The sequence below is a fragment of the Labrus mixtus genome, chromosome 3 (assembly GCF_963584025.1).
Source record: "Labrus mixtus chromosome 3, fLabMix1.1, whole genome shotgun sequence".
Lineage (NCBI taxonomy): Eukaryota > Metazoa > Chordata > Actinopteri > Labriformes > Labridae > Labrus > Labrus mixtus.
Window position 1 is genome coordinate 17,909,926 of NC_083614.1, and position 15,491 is coordinate 17,925,416.

Below are 15,491 nucleotides of genomic sequence, written 5' to 3' on the forward strand. Positions count from 1 at the left end.
ATTATAAGAATTAAGAATAAATATTGCTTCATTGTATATGGGGGCACAGCTCTTAATATTTGTAAGGCTGGCGAACTGTACTTGACCAAATCATTTGAATGCATCTTCCCAACAGATTGCTTTCCATGCCTGTGCTCTCTAAATTTGATCAGTGCACTTGGACTCTCATATGGATCTGTTCATTTAACTAGATTGCTGAAGACAAAGGTTTTACCCTGAAACACGTTTGTCGTCACCTTTTAACAAGTCAAACACACTGTCAAACGTCATACAGGTCTGAACCTATTTCCTGTTTTTTGAGTCCTTAAATCAAGTTTCAGGCTCATCATAGTTTATCTTATAAAACCTACCTCTTATAATTATTACAGTTAGTGACTTTTGATTAATTATGGAATGTTTTCCCTGCTTAGCCTTCTTTTCCTCTACAGAGGATACACAGTGCTCTCTCTAAAGCTAAAATTCATGCAGTTAATATTTTTTTCTTCAATTATATATATATATAAGGTAAAAGGTTGATGACTTTTAAAAATGAAAGCTCTGTCATATTCTTCCAAGTTGAGTTTGTTCACACATAATCGAATTGATTCTTACATGTTTTATGTATTTCCCTTGCCCAATATTGAGACTGCACCACTGGCAAACTGCTGCTTTTATGAAAAGTAGGGATACAAACATGATAAAAAATCATATTCAGCTGTCACACAGATTTAATTCACTCAAAATTGGGAGGCTTCATTGTTTAGTCTGAGTTTCAAAGCAGATAAAAAAAAGTAAATATACTTCTCTAATTAACATTACACTTGAATTGTTTTGCTTTTTGAGGAGTTGTATATTTTCAATGAAGGTCATTCCTGTAAATGAAAAAACAAAGACAGAAATGCATGACATGATAAACTCACATATAAACATACTAAGTGAGAGTTAATTCATATTGTGTCTAATCTTTATTACAGTGCACAGAGCCGTGTTAGAGCCACATTTGCCTATGTTTTAGATTCTAGAACTGAAAAGCCACCATATGTAATTCTGTGTTACGTAATGAAATGCTGGTCTTTATCTAAAGCACAAAGGATGTCTTGGCTTGACTAATATTTTCAGATGAAATGGCTGTCTTAAAATAAACATCTTGAATGCGGCAATGAATGTTTCCTAAATATCCAATTGCCAGTCAGAAAACCGCAATTCAATTTTACAAAGTTTTGTTTGCTCCAAACTCTTGCTGAGTAAAAATGCAAATGTCACATAAATGGTAATATCCTTGGCAATTACTTTGTCGAGCTTGGCTCATGCTGCAGCACACACACACCGAAACCAAACGGACTGATTAAACAGTGCTGCAGTGTCATTATGATCCCACTGAGTAAACTCCTCTTAGTTGTCATGTTTGATTAGAAATAAATCTTGAGGCTTTGGGAGATTTTCCTTTGAGCACCAATCCATCTCAGGTAGATATTTAGTTAGTGATGTGATGTGCAGTGAGTACTCCAGTGTTAAAGCCTGCTATGAAGAAGGTTTCTCTCTGTGGCCATGTTGATGACTGCCTGTGAATACAAGAGGCTGTTGAGGAGGTGCTAATCTCTTGCATAAATGATGAAGGCCTGATGAATATTTCAATGGAGCCTGTTCCCTGGTTCGTTTACTCTGCGCTCAGCTCTCAGGAAGCATGTTTGCTAACGAAAGGTTATTTTAATTTGAACCCTGAAGGAAATTAGAAAATTGCAAAAATGATTCATTAGATTTTGTGTATTTTTATAGTGCCCCCCCCCTCCCCCTCTGAGTGCCAGCTAGGCAGCAGCTGATTCACAGATGCTTTAGGATGACAGATAGCTAGCTAGTTAGCTAAAGAAGCCATTATTGGAAGCATCTAACAGTTAGCATGCTGATTAACTTTTGGACAAGATGGCAGACCAAAACAGAGCAGAACGGTTTCGCATCCTCCTGCTTTGTTGTGGATGCAAAATGTGGAGGAGGTAAGAAGACCTTGTGTGTACCTCATGACCTCTTCTGTTCCTACAGAAGGTCTATTGGTCAGCCTGCATGTACTCCCCTGGTCAGTGTGATTTGATGTTTTAATGTGTCTCTAAGCAGTTAAAATATAGGCATAATGTGTGTGATAGTGTGTAAGTGGAGTAAAAGCTATGTGTGTATGGGTATTTGTGTTTTGCAGGCACATGTCACATTGTGTGTGTGTGTGTGTGTGTGTGTGTGTGTGTGTGTGTCTGTCTCTGGCAGTGCTAGTTTAATAAGGTCTATAGTCTGCTCTGTGCCGCAGGGACTCACAGCTTAGGCGATGGGCTTACCCCAGAATGAAACCAATCTGTTTAGCCTGCTCTTCTCCCCTGCAAAACGCTCCATTTTTCCTGTCCTTAAAGTTAAATGACATTTTCCTCCCTGCACCCTTATGCCATGTCAAGTACCTCAAGAGATATTTCGGGCCGACCTGGATGTCACGAATGTGTGTGTTGAGCGAGTAAGAGACCTCTGAAGGCAGAAGCAAACACTGAGACACCCACATCTCAACCTTATACTGCTCGAGGGACCTGCTTCTATCATCCACTTTCAAAACATCAATGGTGAAAGCGGTCGAGCCAGAGGGATATTAGACTTGAAACAAGGGTGTTTTGTTTATATATCAACCAGCCGGCCTCATCGAACAGATGGGAAATGACAAGGAAATGACTCATTATGAATGGCAGGTTTATTTCCCCTGTGACTTCATTTGATATTTTGAGTAGCTATATTTGTACTGTAGAGCACAACGAATGGTCTGATTTTTCAAAGTAAATCTTGAGCAGAATTCCGCCAACACACACACCAAATGGCTCATCGGTCTGCCATCAATGACTGATAAGATGTTCCTTCTTTGCTTGGAAGGACAGAGTAACACTTCCACTCAGTTAACCCTCTATCTTTGTCTATTTAGGAGTCTAGCTGCCTGCCAGCAGTAGCTCGGGACTGTGTCCAAACATAATCACGATATTAGCTAGATCCTTATTTATGTGTCCCTACCCCTTCCATTTATTCTCTCTCTCGTTTTCTCTCTCTCACTCTACCTCTAACACACACACACATGCAAACACATCTCTCTCCTCCTTCTGCTCAGCCCTATTATGTATGCATCCTTCCTTCCTACTCCACACATTTCCAATCTTCCCCAGTTAGCTACAACAAACATTACATTTACATATTGATTTCGTAGTTTTAGTAAATGTAAATATGCTGTCATTACAGTAAATTTGAGCTTCTGTTAACATAAGCTCGTCCAGATCTGCACAGATTAAGGGTGTGATTGCATAATTAATGTGTGCGCTACATATTAATTCCCCCATCCCTCTTTTTCCCTCAACTCTTCCTGCTCTCCTTGGGTTCTGAGCCCTGATTAAGTGCCTGCTTCGGCCCTTAAGCCTCCCATTGATATTCAGCCTCACATACCCAGCATTTGCTCAAAACGCTACTTAACCTCACAGCTTATTGTAAATGAAGCTTCCAAAAGTTGATTCCCCCACCTCCTTCTCTACGTGAAGCACACAAAATGTCTGCGTTTGCATTGTTTGCAGCATCTCTGTCCCCGCTGTGAGCTAGTGAGTGAGCTGCGGTGCAGGTCCAGAAAGTCATACCCTTCACTTAAGGGCCTCTTCAACAAGTTGTGTTTTCAATGCCAGGTCACAATGTCATCAGCACATGACATCCTCTGAGAAAGTGCAAACATATCAAACAAGTGCTGTTATCTGTGATTCATGTGAAAGCTTAGATGGAAGAATATGAAATAAATAACATTTTGAACAGGTTGCTACAACCAAATGGATTGTTGGCATTGTTAGTTATCAAATTATTGAAATATCATGTTGTTAATTTGATGTATTCTCTGTTCTGTTAAGTCAGATTTTGCTAGTATTTTTAACATTTGCTCTGCATGTTGTTTAGTAATTCTATGAATTTAAATTAAAATGGAAGAATATATTTCACTGTAGTAGCATTTCATAGTCATCAATAATTCACACGATTTTAGTCTATGTATACTGATATGAATTATAAAAGATCTGGTTATAATCAGTAAACAGTCATCTTGTTTCAGTTGATGGGCATTGACAGTGAAGAAGACAAATAGATCAGTAATCCAGCAGCATCTGCTAAAGAGGAAGTGTATCATGATGCTAAAAAAATGTCTCTTTATTGTTTTCCTTTTTGGCTGAATGATACAAATAGTCAAATTTCATGCCCCTTTGGTATAACATGTCCAGTAAAACTAACAGATTTTTAAATACCTGTAGCAGGTATTGAGTTGTGTCGGTCTATAACCAACCAAACCCGGCATACAGTCGGTTTGTGCTACTGTTTATCACAGCAAAACCTTGCTTTTCACAAATCTTAGGGTTTGTTGTTAAGAAGGTGATGAAAGCCCTCCTGGGTTTATTTCGTAATAGCTGGCAGGTTTGTTAGCAATAAGCCAGATTAATGGGCGCCATGCTGTTTCTGTGCAGGTGGTCATAGCTGTGGTAGCCTGCTGTGCTCGGCGCAGCTTCGGCCAGGCTTGTTAAGACAAAACCAGTGAAGTGGGCGACTATCCCCTGGAGAAGGCACCCACCTCCCCGTGGGCCAACAGGCTACCACTAGTTGACAAGTTTGAGCTTGCCCTGTACTTGACTGAGTCGCTCTTAGTGTTAATGTTTGTTTTGCACCACCATATTTTATTTGTCTTGCTTCATTATTCTTCCTACCTTCTTCTACATGTTAAGTTTCCATTTAACCCTAATGCTTAATGCTTAATCTGTTTTTCTTCTCTGGTTTAGTGCTCTCCAGGAGTCATTAAACCAGAACTTCCTGCTGGTCATCAGCCACCGCGAGGCGCAGAGGGACTACAATCTCAACTTCCCCGGCTCCAGAACCATACAGGAGGTAAGACACCAACATGTATGTAGACACACAGAACATACAGAACATCAGGGTGTCACTTCATATGCCTAGAGCAATACAAAAGCTCTCAGATTCTCTCCCACATATTCTCGCATTAAGAATATTATTCTACCTGATTTACTAGACTCCCATAACGCAGCTTTCATTCCATTAGCCAAACATCGCTAGTCTATCTCAGCCATCGTTTCATTATTCATCACAAATGATCACATTTCCAAGCACATAATTACTCTCGCAGCTGCGGTCTGTTACAACCCCCTCTTTTTCTCCCAACTACCCCTACTCAGCTTTTTTCCCTCCCTCTCTCCCTCTCTCTCTCTCGTCAGTTTAAATACTGAACCTTGTTTGATTTCAGCATGCAAGAGCAATTGGAAGAGACAGAGTCCATTCAATTTCAACCTCTCAAACAGTTGATTTGGCAGCCTATCAATAATTTATAGTCAGGCAGTACGCCTTTCTGACCATCTTTTTTTATTTTAACTGCTGCAGAAGGATTAATGCTTGAAGAGCATGAAAATGTGTTTTCTTGCTTGCCTATGTAGACGAGCAAGTTTGTGTGTCTGTGTCAATGTTTGGCCACACGCACATACAGACACATGTGCACACATATTGCTGCTCTTTATCTTCCTGCTCTACCCCCTTTGCAGAAGGAGACCTGAGCAGGTGGCATTCTTTATTCAGAGTGGATATCCTGCTGTCACAGGTGAGGGGCAATAAGCTCCCCAAAGACAGATAAGATAAAATAGAGCAGTCCCATTATTGATTTTGCCTCGCCTATAAAGGAAGTATTCATCTTTTGTACTCAGTATATGGGATTGGAAATATGAATCTTTAGGTGTTTTTTTGGGTTGCTTTTTTTTTTTTGGTATGTTTTACAGCCAGCTAATTCTCTACTCTGAGGCAGCAGTGAGAGGTGTTCCATATAAAGTCTTTGCTCACTGCAGTTCAGGCCTTGCTCTTCAGTGCGGTGAAGATTACACTAATAATTGTCAAACTACTAGCAGCACTTGTAATGATGCTAATTGAACAGATTAGTACATCCAACGTCTGAACTGGAGGGAGGCAGCTTGCCTCTGTGGTTTTCTCCCTCTCCGACCACACTCTTTCCATTTTCTCCTCCCTCCGTCATCTCTCCCTCTCTCTTTTTTTTTTCTCTCACCCTCTTCTCAGACAGATGGTTTTGATGAGCACCCACTGTGAACCTTAAGTGTTTCTGGTGGGATTACAAACGCTGGGGAGGGTTCCCGACAGTGTGTGAGGGGGGGAGACCATGGACACAGAAAAGAGGCAAAGGACTGCTGGTTTGGTTTGGTGGGGGTGCTGTGTGAGGCCATAGGGGAAAGAGAAGGGACAATGTGGGCTTAAACAGGCCTCCATGTCGCGTTCTTTTCCTTACGCATGCTTGTCTTTGGGCATCTCAAGGCCCCCTATGGTGAAAATGAGGCCCAGAACTTTAACCTGCATAGATGAAGTGCTGTTTGCCTAATGTTGACCATGCTCTTTATTTTACTCTACCCTTCAACCAGGGGGGCTGGCGTCTTTCCTTTAACCCTTATTACTGTAATGTGTTGGGAAATAAGATATCATTAAACCTCATGCACATACTATGTAGGTTATGTTTCAGAAGGTTTAGAACCATATTTTAGAGCTTCAAGTTAAAAACAGTCAGGAGGCCAAATAGTAGCTTGAGTGGCATCAGCACAGTTTTTGTTGAGATCTGTGGTGCTCAGAGTAAAGTAGATGAGTTAAAGTGAAAAGTATATAAACTAATAAAGGGGGTTGAATTTCTGTCATCATGATCACAATAAGACTAACGATGCAACAAAGAAGTAACACCATATTCAGCCAGCCGGACTCCCCATTCTGCTCATACTGTTTCCACTAGAAACACATATGGCCTCCACTCCAGAGCACCCTTCTTTTCCCATTCTCCCTTTTGTCTTAGCTGAAGACTAGCTGATGGTCCCTGCTTGTGAATATCAATAGGGATAGAGTCCTGTCTTCTTGTTTGTCTTTGCCAAAGGCTCTGGCTTTGCCTTGTGGCTCTCAGGGAACTACCCTTGCCCCTCCCTTTCTATTCCTTCATTCTCCATCTCCTTCTCCCAGTGTCCTGTTTCTACCTTCTTTCTTCTACATCTCTAGAGCGCTGCGATGTGTAGACTCTGATTGGCATTACCAGACAAGAGTGTGGGGGTAAGTTGCTGGCTAGCTTCTGAGCTAAGCTGGAGAGCAAATGTTTGCCAGGGACGTAGAGGGTAGAATAGGGATGGCTGCTGGTTTTGGGTTGTCCGTGACCAGACCAGTTGTCCTGGGGATTTCCCACCTCTTCTGCCCCCCCACCCCCAACCCCAGGGCTGGGCCTGGGCCCCATCCCCGTCTCCGCAGCTGGGAGTCATATAGGAACCAAATGTGGACAGGGCTACAGAGCTGAGAAAAGGATCGAGGTTGGATCGAAAAAGGAATAAAAAGAGAGGCATCTGGTGCTAGGAGATGAAGAAAGAGAGAGAGAGAGCTTGTGACTGTTTAACGGAAACCTTTCATTTTCTTTGATTTGCTTCCAGCCAGGGATTACAGGCAATTGGCATTTACAATGATTGGATCATTAAATTTGCCGTATCGCCCAGCAGCTCAGCACAACAACCAGTCATGCTAATGTTGTCTATAACTGGCTCAAACACAACTGCAACTTCTCAGCATGAACATAAACACACACATCAGCATTTCTACGTATTAAGACTTTGATTTATAATCTTGTTCTGTTTTCTTTCAAACAGTTCCCTTTACATTTTCTATTCTGTACATAGAAAGTCAGGCTGATGGATACACATCAACAGCCACTGGAGTTTTTCAGCACAGGCGCCGTGTTCTGCTTCTTAATGCACAATGTAATATAGTGACACTTTAGCATTACTCCAGTGCTGAGGTCAAACCAATTTTATCTGGTTGATGAAAGTAAACTATGCGCCTCAAAGTTGTCGTTTCAACATAACTGTTTTCATTTGTTCCAGTCAAACGTATTAGTAGACTTGCTGTTGTGGCAGACAGGGGGCAGCATTACACAGTAGTGCTCCCTCTGTGATGTCTCTTGTGGCCAACACATGCAATGCTTTGTAACTGTGGGCTTCAACAAAAACTTCAGCTGCCTGTAGAGGCTGGAGCAACCCTTCTGTTTTTTTGGAAGCCCTTGCTTTATTATCTAAATTCTGTTTAGTATGGTTGCATCAGATCCCATTATAACACCATACTTATCATATGGTCAGAGAAGGAGTGTGAATCCCTGCCTGAAGAGTCTTGTGGTGTAGTTTCAGGTGGGCAGGTCTGCTGTGTTGCTGTGTGTTCTTTCTGTGGTTAGATCAGGTTGTCCTTTGCCAGGTGCCTCTCACTGTCTGTCTCCCCTCTCCTTCTCCTCCTCCTCCACCTCTCACCTTCATTCTCTCTGTGGTGGGCGTCAGTTTGTTGTTTCTCTGATGCTGCTTTAACCTCTGACTGCAGCCTCTTCATTACTAGTGTTTATACCTCTTCTTTCCTCCCTTTTCCCCTCTATTCATCGGCTGGCCAGCCGGTCAGTCAAATCCCTGTAGTCCGGCTGGTCAAACATAGATATTACACTCTGTAATAACACTGGCCACCCGCTCTGACCTCAGGCTTCTATCCTGGCCATAGCTTCTCATCATAAGGATAGGCGCCGAGCAGTGTGCTGTGGGATTTCCGAAAGAAAGACAAAGGATGGACTGTGCCACTCGTTTATTATTGTTCTTTTTTTTTCTCAGCTTGTTTGTACTGCAAATTGCTTTGGTGTGCCAGGCCCAGCACAAATGAAGTATAATTTCTTTGAGCGATTTCTGACGTAGAGTATTTACTGTTGCTTTGGAAAAGGGATGAAATAATATTTGAATACAATAATTTGAGCTTTTTGTGCTTGTGCTTTAAGACCCCCACACAAGTACATACAGATGCAAAGCATTATATTATCAGAATACTTAAATGAAAGTTCTCCTGCAATCTTCTTGGTCCATTGTTTTGTAGCTGCTCTCCTGCTTTGCCTGACATTGGATTTGACTTTGTGTTTGTAGCGTTCTTTAAGTTTCCACCTCCATGACCAGCAGCCCTGCATAGGATCCATCTCACTTCAATGCTTTTTACAAAGACAGGATCAACTGTGTGTGGGTGGACTTTTGCTCGACAATTGAAAGTTTTTTCAGCATCAGTGTCGAGCCCCCAGGCCTGCAGAGCAGGATTCTGCTAAACAAATGCACCAGAATCCCCGGCCGCCAGCGTTCAGACGCCGACGGTCTTTGATCACCTTCAGCTGGCGCACATCAGGCTGGCGTTAGGGCTTTAAACCAACAACCCACTGGACGGTGTAACGCCGGCGCTCAGCAAGACAGACGATGCTGGCTGCTAACTGTATAAAAGCAAGGAATGTTATTAAGTGATGCAGATACAGCGTCCGCGCATGAATGGGAAAAGAGAAATACTGTTCATTTCAGAGTGTTGGGCTGTTGTTGCTGGGCATTAGCTGTGGCATCTGAAGAATGCTGATAACACTGCCTGTCTTTTTGATTTTTTTTCTGCTCTCTCCTCTTGGAACATCTCCTTCCTTCTTTGCCTCAAGCCTACTTAAATTTTTTATTTGTCATACTGATGAATGTAGCTGTTAGTTAAATTTATAAAATTGTATTTATTATAAAATTAGATGTAAAATATTTGTACCTATAGTTTTTAGTATTTACAATAAAAGGCCAGAAGATGGAGAGGAATAGAGGATTCTTTGAGTTTGGATGTTATAGATGTGTGTACTTGAGAGATGTTTGCAAATTTGACACATACGCTTTCTTGTTTGCAGATCTATCTCGTATGACACCTTGTACTTTCTTCAATTGTTGTATTTTTGCTTTTTCTGACAGGTGAAGAGGAACGTTTCAGACTTGACCAACATCCCAGTCCGGCATCAACAGTGGGAGGGATGGCCCGCAACAGCAACGGATGACTCTGTAAGGAAAAGAGACACACTAACACGCATTCAGTTTTTTATTTGTTAAAGAACATTTTTCCATCTTTACTTTTCTATGTACTGTGTAAGCTGCCCACGTGTTGCCCTTAATGATTTTTGAATCCTAGTCAACTTTCTCAAAGTTAATAAGATGTCTAGTTAAAAGCCAAGCCAAAAGTTCACAGATTATTGGTTTTTATAGTTCAAATTATTGCAAATTGAAGAGGAAACTGTTCTTCACTCTGAATCCTTCTGTCAGAAGCTTGAGAGTAAGATGTTGAAGCTAATTAAGATGTCAAAGACATTCCCCGTCCTGTGTCCTCTATCTGTCGACATTAAATCTCACATCATTGAGTCCCGTTGACCTCTCCTGGCCCAGGGTCACTCCTCCCAGCCTTTCACCCTGCACACAGTCAAGCCGTTCAGAAGCAGCCCTCAAACAGAACCTTGAGGAACCTCTGACCCGTTTTGTCTGGCCTCTTCTTTGACAGCATATGTGTTCCCATGCTAATTGTATGGGATGGTTGTACACTGAGGAGCTGTTGTGCACACATTCTTATCTTAACCCCTAGCTAAAGTTTTCCTTTTAGATCTGTGTGATTGATGTTTGGTTTGGACTGTTGGTGTCGACTTTGTTTCACTGTTTGAGTATTATATGCCAATACAGACAGATTGTAGCAGACTACAGATCCATCTGTTTTTTTTTTCATTTGTGAAAGGTATGGTTAACCTGTTCTGATGGATACAGTCCATTCTATGTATCACTCATTATTCATCTTTCAAAACATTAGTGAATGGACAATAACTACACCTGTTTTTATGAGTTGAAGTAAAGCTTTAAAGATTAACAATGAAAGCAAATACATTGCACCATTAATGTTCCTAAAAGGGCAAAGGACAAAAGGTTATGCATCCTTTCACTCCATAAGACTGTTTGCTTTATTTTGTTCCATTACAGCTGAGAGCAGGAAGTTGTAAAGTCGGTAACCACCAAACAAACCATAGTGCTATGACACAGATTTGTCATTGTTTGCATTATCTTTGAAGAAATCCAGTTATGTGATCACTAAACGACCTGGGTTGCAACAGAAATACAAATCACAGGTTTAAATCTGAGGTAACAGTGTGGGATGGTTTACATTGAAAGACCTCAGTGTTGTGCTTACTTGTTTTATCACTGTTTACCAGCTTTAAACTGGAACATGCAGCTTGCGCTTTATGATTAATCATAACATTAACAAAGGAAGAGCGTTAACCACTCTGACTTTTTTTAGGACTTTGGTCAGCAGGTTGATTTGTCCAGATGTATAAGATTTACCAAGAACTTAACAACACCTGCAAAAAAGGAAAAAATTAACTCGATTTTTGTGGCACTGGTTGTGCTCAGTTGGTAAAGCAGGCGCCCCATGAATAGAGGCTACAGTCCTCATCACACTGGCTGCAGGTTTCGACTCCCAATCTTGACGCTATTTGGGACTTGTCATCCCCTAATCACTCTCTCCAAATTTCCTGTCTATCGTCAGCTGTTCTGTCCACATAAAGGACACAGCCCCAAAACTAACTAAGTGATATTTAGAATATTCTATTAAAATATAATTACATCACAAAGCATGTAGTTAGTTCATTTAGTTTCAAATATATTTTCTTACCAGATTTTTAAAATAAAACAATCATTTCTCAGTAATTCATTTTGGAAAAATGTAAGCTGGTGAAAGATGTACCGGTAAGTGAACTGTATGATTTAAAATAAACGTGTTCCTTTTACACTTTGTCTAAAATGCATAGGATATTGTACTAATGAAAAATAACAGGTTCTTTTTATAAATTAAAAAAATGTATAATATTGAATAGTTGAGAAACAGTAAATAATTAGTGAATTTGGATTTATATAGTCAGTATAACTAGATTTTTATTCTAGTTTTGTAAGTTCATCACGCCAAGCTAATCCAAATGTTGTTAAGGATAAATAGGATCGAGTCAAATTATTCATATTATTCATTCACATATTTATGAACTTGTTGTCTGCTATGAATGGACCACAGCTAAGCTCACTCCTCAGTATCCGTGGATATGACAGCCATGGATCATGAATAGATTGCGGCTCATTGTGGCATCATAGGCCCGGTTGGCACCTGGCTTACACACATCTGCAGCGTCTGTGTTTCCTGGATGAGGAGATATTAAAAAGCACAGAGACAGAAGTGTAATAATGGCCTCTGCTCTCGCTGCAGCCTTCTTATTGAAACGTCTGAAGGTATAAACAGAGAAAGCCCAAGGCTTGGCTTGCCTAGCAGGCGGGTAGGCAGCCAGTGTTAGTGTCTAACCTCATTAGCCCAGTCTCATCTCCCGGGGTTTGGGGCAATAAACATGGCAGCCAAAGGCCCAAGATTGCATTTAGCTCGGCACACTAGCCCGCGCGCAGTGGAATCGATTACTACCTAACTGTGCTCTGCTGTTAAACGTGTGATATAACTGTGTTTGCCCGTTTGTGTCCCTATTTACATTTGTTTATTTGCAAATGTGCTTCACATATTGTGCACACTTAAGCTAGTGCTGGGTATTGAATCATTTTTGGCAACCGATCTGTATCTGTTGCATTAAAATGTAGTCTTAGATCATCTTATTGGAAACAACACATATATGCCTGTATACATTGATAGCGCTCTTGTTGACATCTTCTTTTGTGTTTTAAATTTATTTTACAAACACTTTTGTACTGCTTTTATTTAAGAACTATACAAAATCATAAGAATTAGCTGACTTAGGGTTTAAAAAAGGAAATTATTTTGGTATTGAAAAGTTTGGTACAGGAGAGGCTGTATTGTTGGGAGTATTTTTAAACCTTACCCATCACTAAATGTTGCCTGTAGTATTTATTCAGTTGCAGTTCCTTGTTCGTTATTTAGATGAACATCATTTAGTTCATTATTTCTGCAGTTTCTAAATTTAACAGACATGAGTGTAGTTGTAGAAATAAATATTAGCAAATATATGCATATCAATTCAATATCTTATTGATCAACATCAAACTTCAAATGTCAGTTTGAGTAGGACTGTGTCCTGAGAAAGATATTTGAGTGGTGGCTTTGTTAGTTAATGTATTGTTTGAGTGTGGAAAATGAGTTTGTCAGAAAGAAGAAAGATCTCCCCTCTCAGGGAAAACTAGTAGTTACGTGTTATGTCACCCTCCCGGATACTGTCCACTCAATGTGTGTCATTGTTTATTGTGCTCTGAATTATTCAAGGCCTTGTGAAGGGTTGAAATTGGATCTGAATGGATAATGCTCATGTAGCACCGAACAACAGATCAGTTTATTAAGTGTACTGTGTTATTGTATGAGGTGTTAGACCGAGGGATCTGAATGAAGAAGGAAGCGGCAGAAAGTGTAGCTGAAGCACTGACGAGGTGGGTTGATGCTCATTTTTAGAAAACAAATTGTGTTGATCTGGGTATTTTTTTACATTCTCAGAATATATTTTTTTAACTAAATGAATTGACAACAATCTTGTGAATACTGGAGAGTGCTTTGTTAGAAAAAGAAGTGCACTTTAAATAAATACTCCAGAACTCCAGAATTTGCACAAAAACACATCTCCACTCTACTTTCAACTTCTTCCTGATTTTTGTGGCTTTGGCGAAGCTGTTCTAAACAGCGCTGATGATGATGACAGAGGTCTTGGCAACAGTTAATATAAGGATCAATATGACAAAACTTCCTGTGCTGATTGATCCTCCTTCCTTGCCTCCTCCTCTCCTTCTCCTCTTTTATTTCTTCCTCTGACCAACACAGCAGCAAGAGTTTCCAGACTGGTCTCATCTCATTGGAGCTGTTTTGATTGGCAGTCTTTCCTCCACACCTGTTGGAGTGATTGACAGCCAGTGGGGCTTCCTTATTACATCCCCCAATCTCTTCAACCCCCCACCAGCTTCTTCCTCCTAGCCAGTAATTGCTGACATTTATGCAGTGTTTCATGGTGTTTGCTAATGTATTAATGCTGCCGAGCATCGGAGGTGCCTTGCCTTGTAGGCCAGCACCTCCCTCCATTTCCCAGCTGGCATTAATGGAATCCTCCTCTACCTGATAGGGGCCTATGAAACTGAGGGTTTATTTAGGAGGGCCAGGTGGTTTCCGTAGCAACAGGGCTCAGTCATAAGCTCAGGCAGAGCCCCCTTCCCTTGTGCGAATGGCAGCCTTCAGGTGACATTCAGTTCTTAAGTTAGTCTGCCTGTCTCTTTTTCTATCTTTCTAGCTGTTTTTTATGTATTCTGTGAAGCTTCAATTTTTCAGTTTATGTGTTTATTTGAAGATGAGGAAGTTTATCCTCAATAGTTTGGTCACCTTTTAGACCCCCTGTGAGAGCCAAAGGTACATACCTGGAAGAAATAACACCTGTAAGAGATAAGAGATAAGAGATAAGCATCTCTACATCCTCCTATTGCTCTGCATATGCATTTTGCATTTTATGTGTTAACATGCAAACAATGTGCAGGACCTGAGGTACTAAACAACATGTACATATTCCCAAAAATATATCTTCCTCAAGGTTTAGAAAAGCCTGAAACAAGAAGATCAACAGGTGTAAATGGTGGGGCACACTTGGTTGTTCTTCTTTGTGCCTACCTTTTCCCTGTCAAGTGTTCATTTTTCATGTGTTTGCATTATTTCTCATCAATGCTACTTTCTCTACCGATCTGCTTTCCCTCTACTGTCCAGTCTTCCCCGCTCCTCTCCCTGTTCTTCCCTTTCTCCATCAAAGAGAAAGTGGAATAAGGTGGGACTGTGGTTTTGGTTGCCTTCAGTGCAGCTGTCAGTAGTAATTATCTCACACTCACAGCCAGACACCTAATCCAAACACTGCCTAAACTAGAAAAGAAAAAAATGAAACACAGAAAGAATGAAGGGAGAGAAAGAAGGGTAGAGAAGGGGAAGAAAGGGTTGAAAGGGGGAGGGAAGGGGTAAGGGAGAGAAAAAATGATTTCCCTGTATCAGCCCCTGAATGCTTAGAACCTCAATGCAAGTGTTAATTAAAGGAATCCAAAAAAGAGGAGCCAGTTCCTTTGTGTGGAGATGTTGGAGAGGGTCATTTGGGGGGGTTAACCTCGTCCTCCCACCCCCCGTGCCCTGCAGCGCATCGGCCTTGTTTCCACGTTTTACCACTGAGCCACCAAGCTGCACTTGTGTACCTCAACATCAGAAGAAGCCATTGGGTCAAAGCGAGGAAGAGGATTGAGAGGCACTCAACTCGTTTTTTTCCCCTTTTCACCTCCCCTCCTTGCATCCATGTCAGAACAAACCCTCCGGGCCCGCTTTGATAGGGGAAGTGATCAACTTTATTTATACACTTATTAGGCCCTCAGACCAAAGCCTCTCATTGTGAGTACTAGGGGTAAAGGGTTTATGGGATCCTCTCGACAGCCGCTGTTAAGATTCTCACGTTTGATTGCCACTCGATTGGGGAAAAGGGCACAATAGTCTTGGGGCCATGCCTTCACATCCCTCAGGCAAAGCCTGTATGTCTTTGTTTGACTCAATACCTACAACTCTCTCTGAGCACTAATTTTAATCTCAGACCTGGCACCCAC

At 41.2% G+C, this 15,491-nt stretch overlaps 1 protein-coding gene across 1 annotated transcript in view; it reads left to right on the forward strand.

Moving 5' to 3' along the window:
- The window catches only part of faf1 (Fas (TNFRSF6) associated factor 1), a 59,245-nt gene that overhangs the window by 12,098 nt on the left and 31,656 nt on the right, over window positions 1-15,491 (forward strand). Inside the window, exons 7-8 of the mRNA XM_061033482.1 lie at window positions 4,791-4,896; window positions 9,822-9,908. Of these exons, the coding sequence (XP_060889465.1) occupies window positions 4,791-4,896; window positions 9,822-9,908 (193 nt within the window). The remainder of the gene's footprint in view (window positions 1-4,790; window positions 4,897-9,821; window positions 9,909-15,491) is intronic.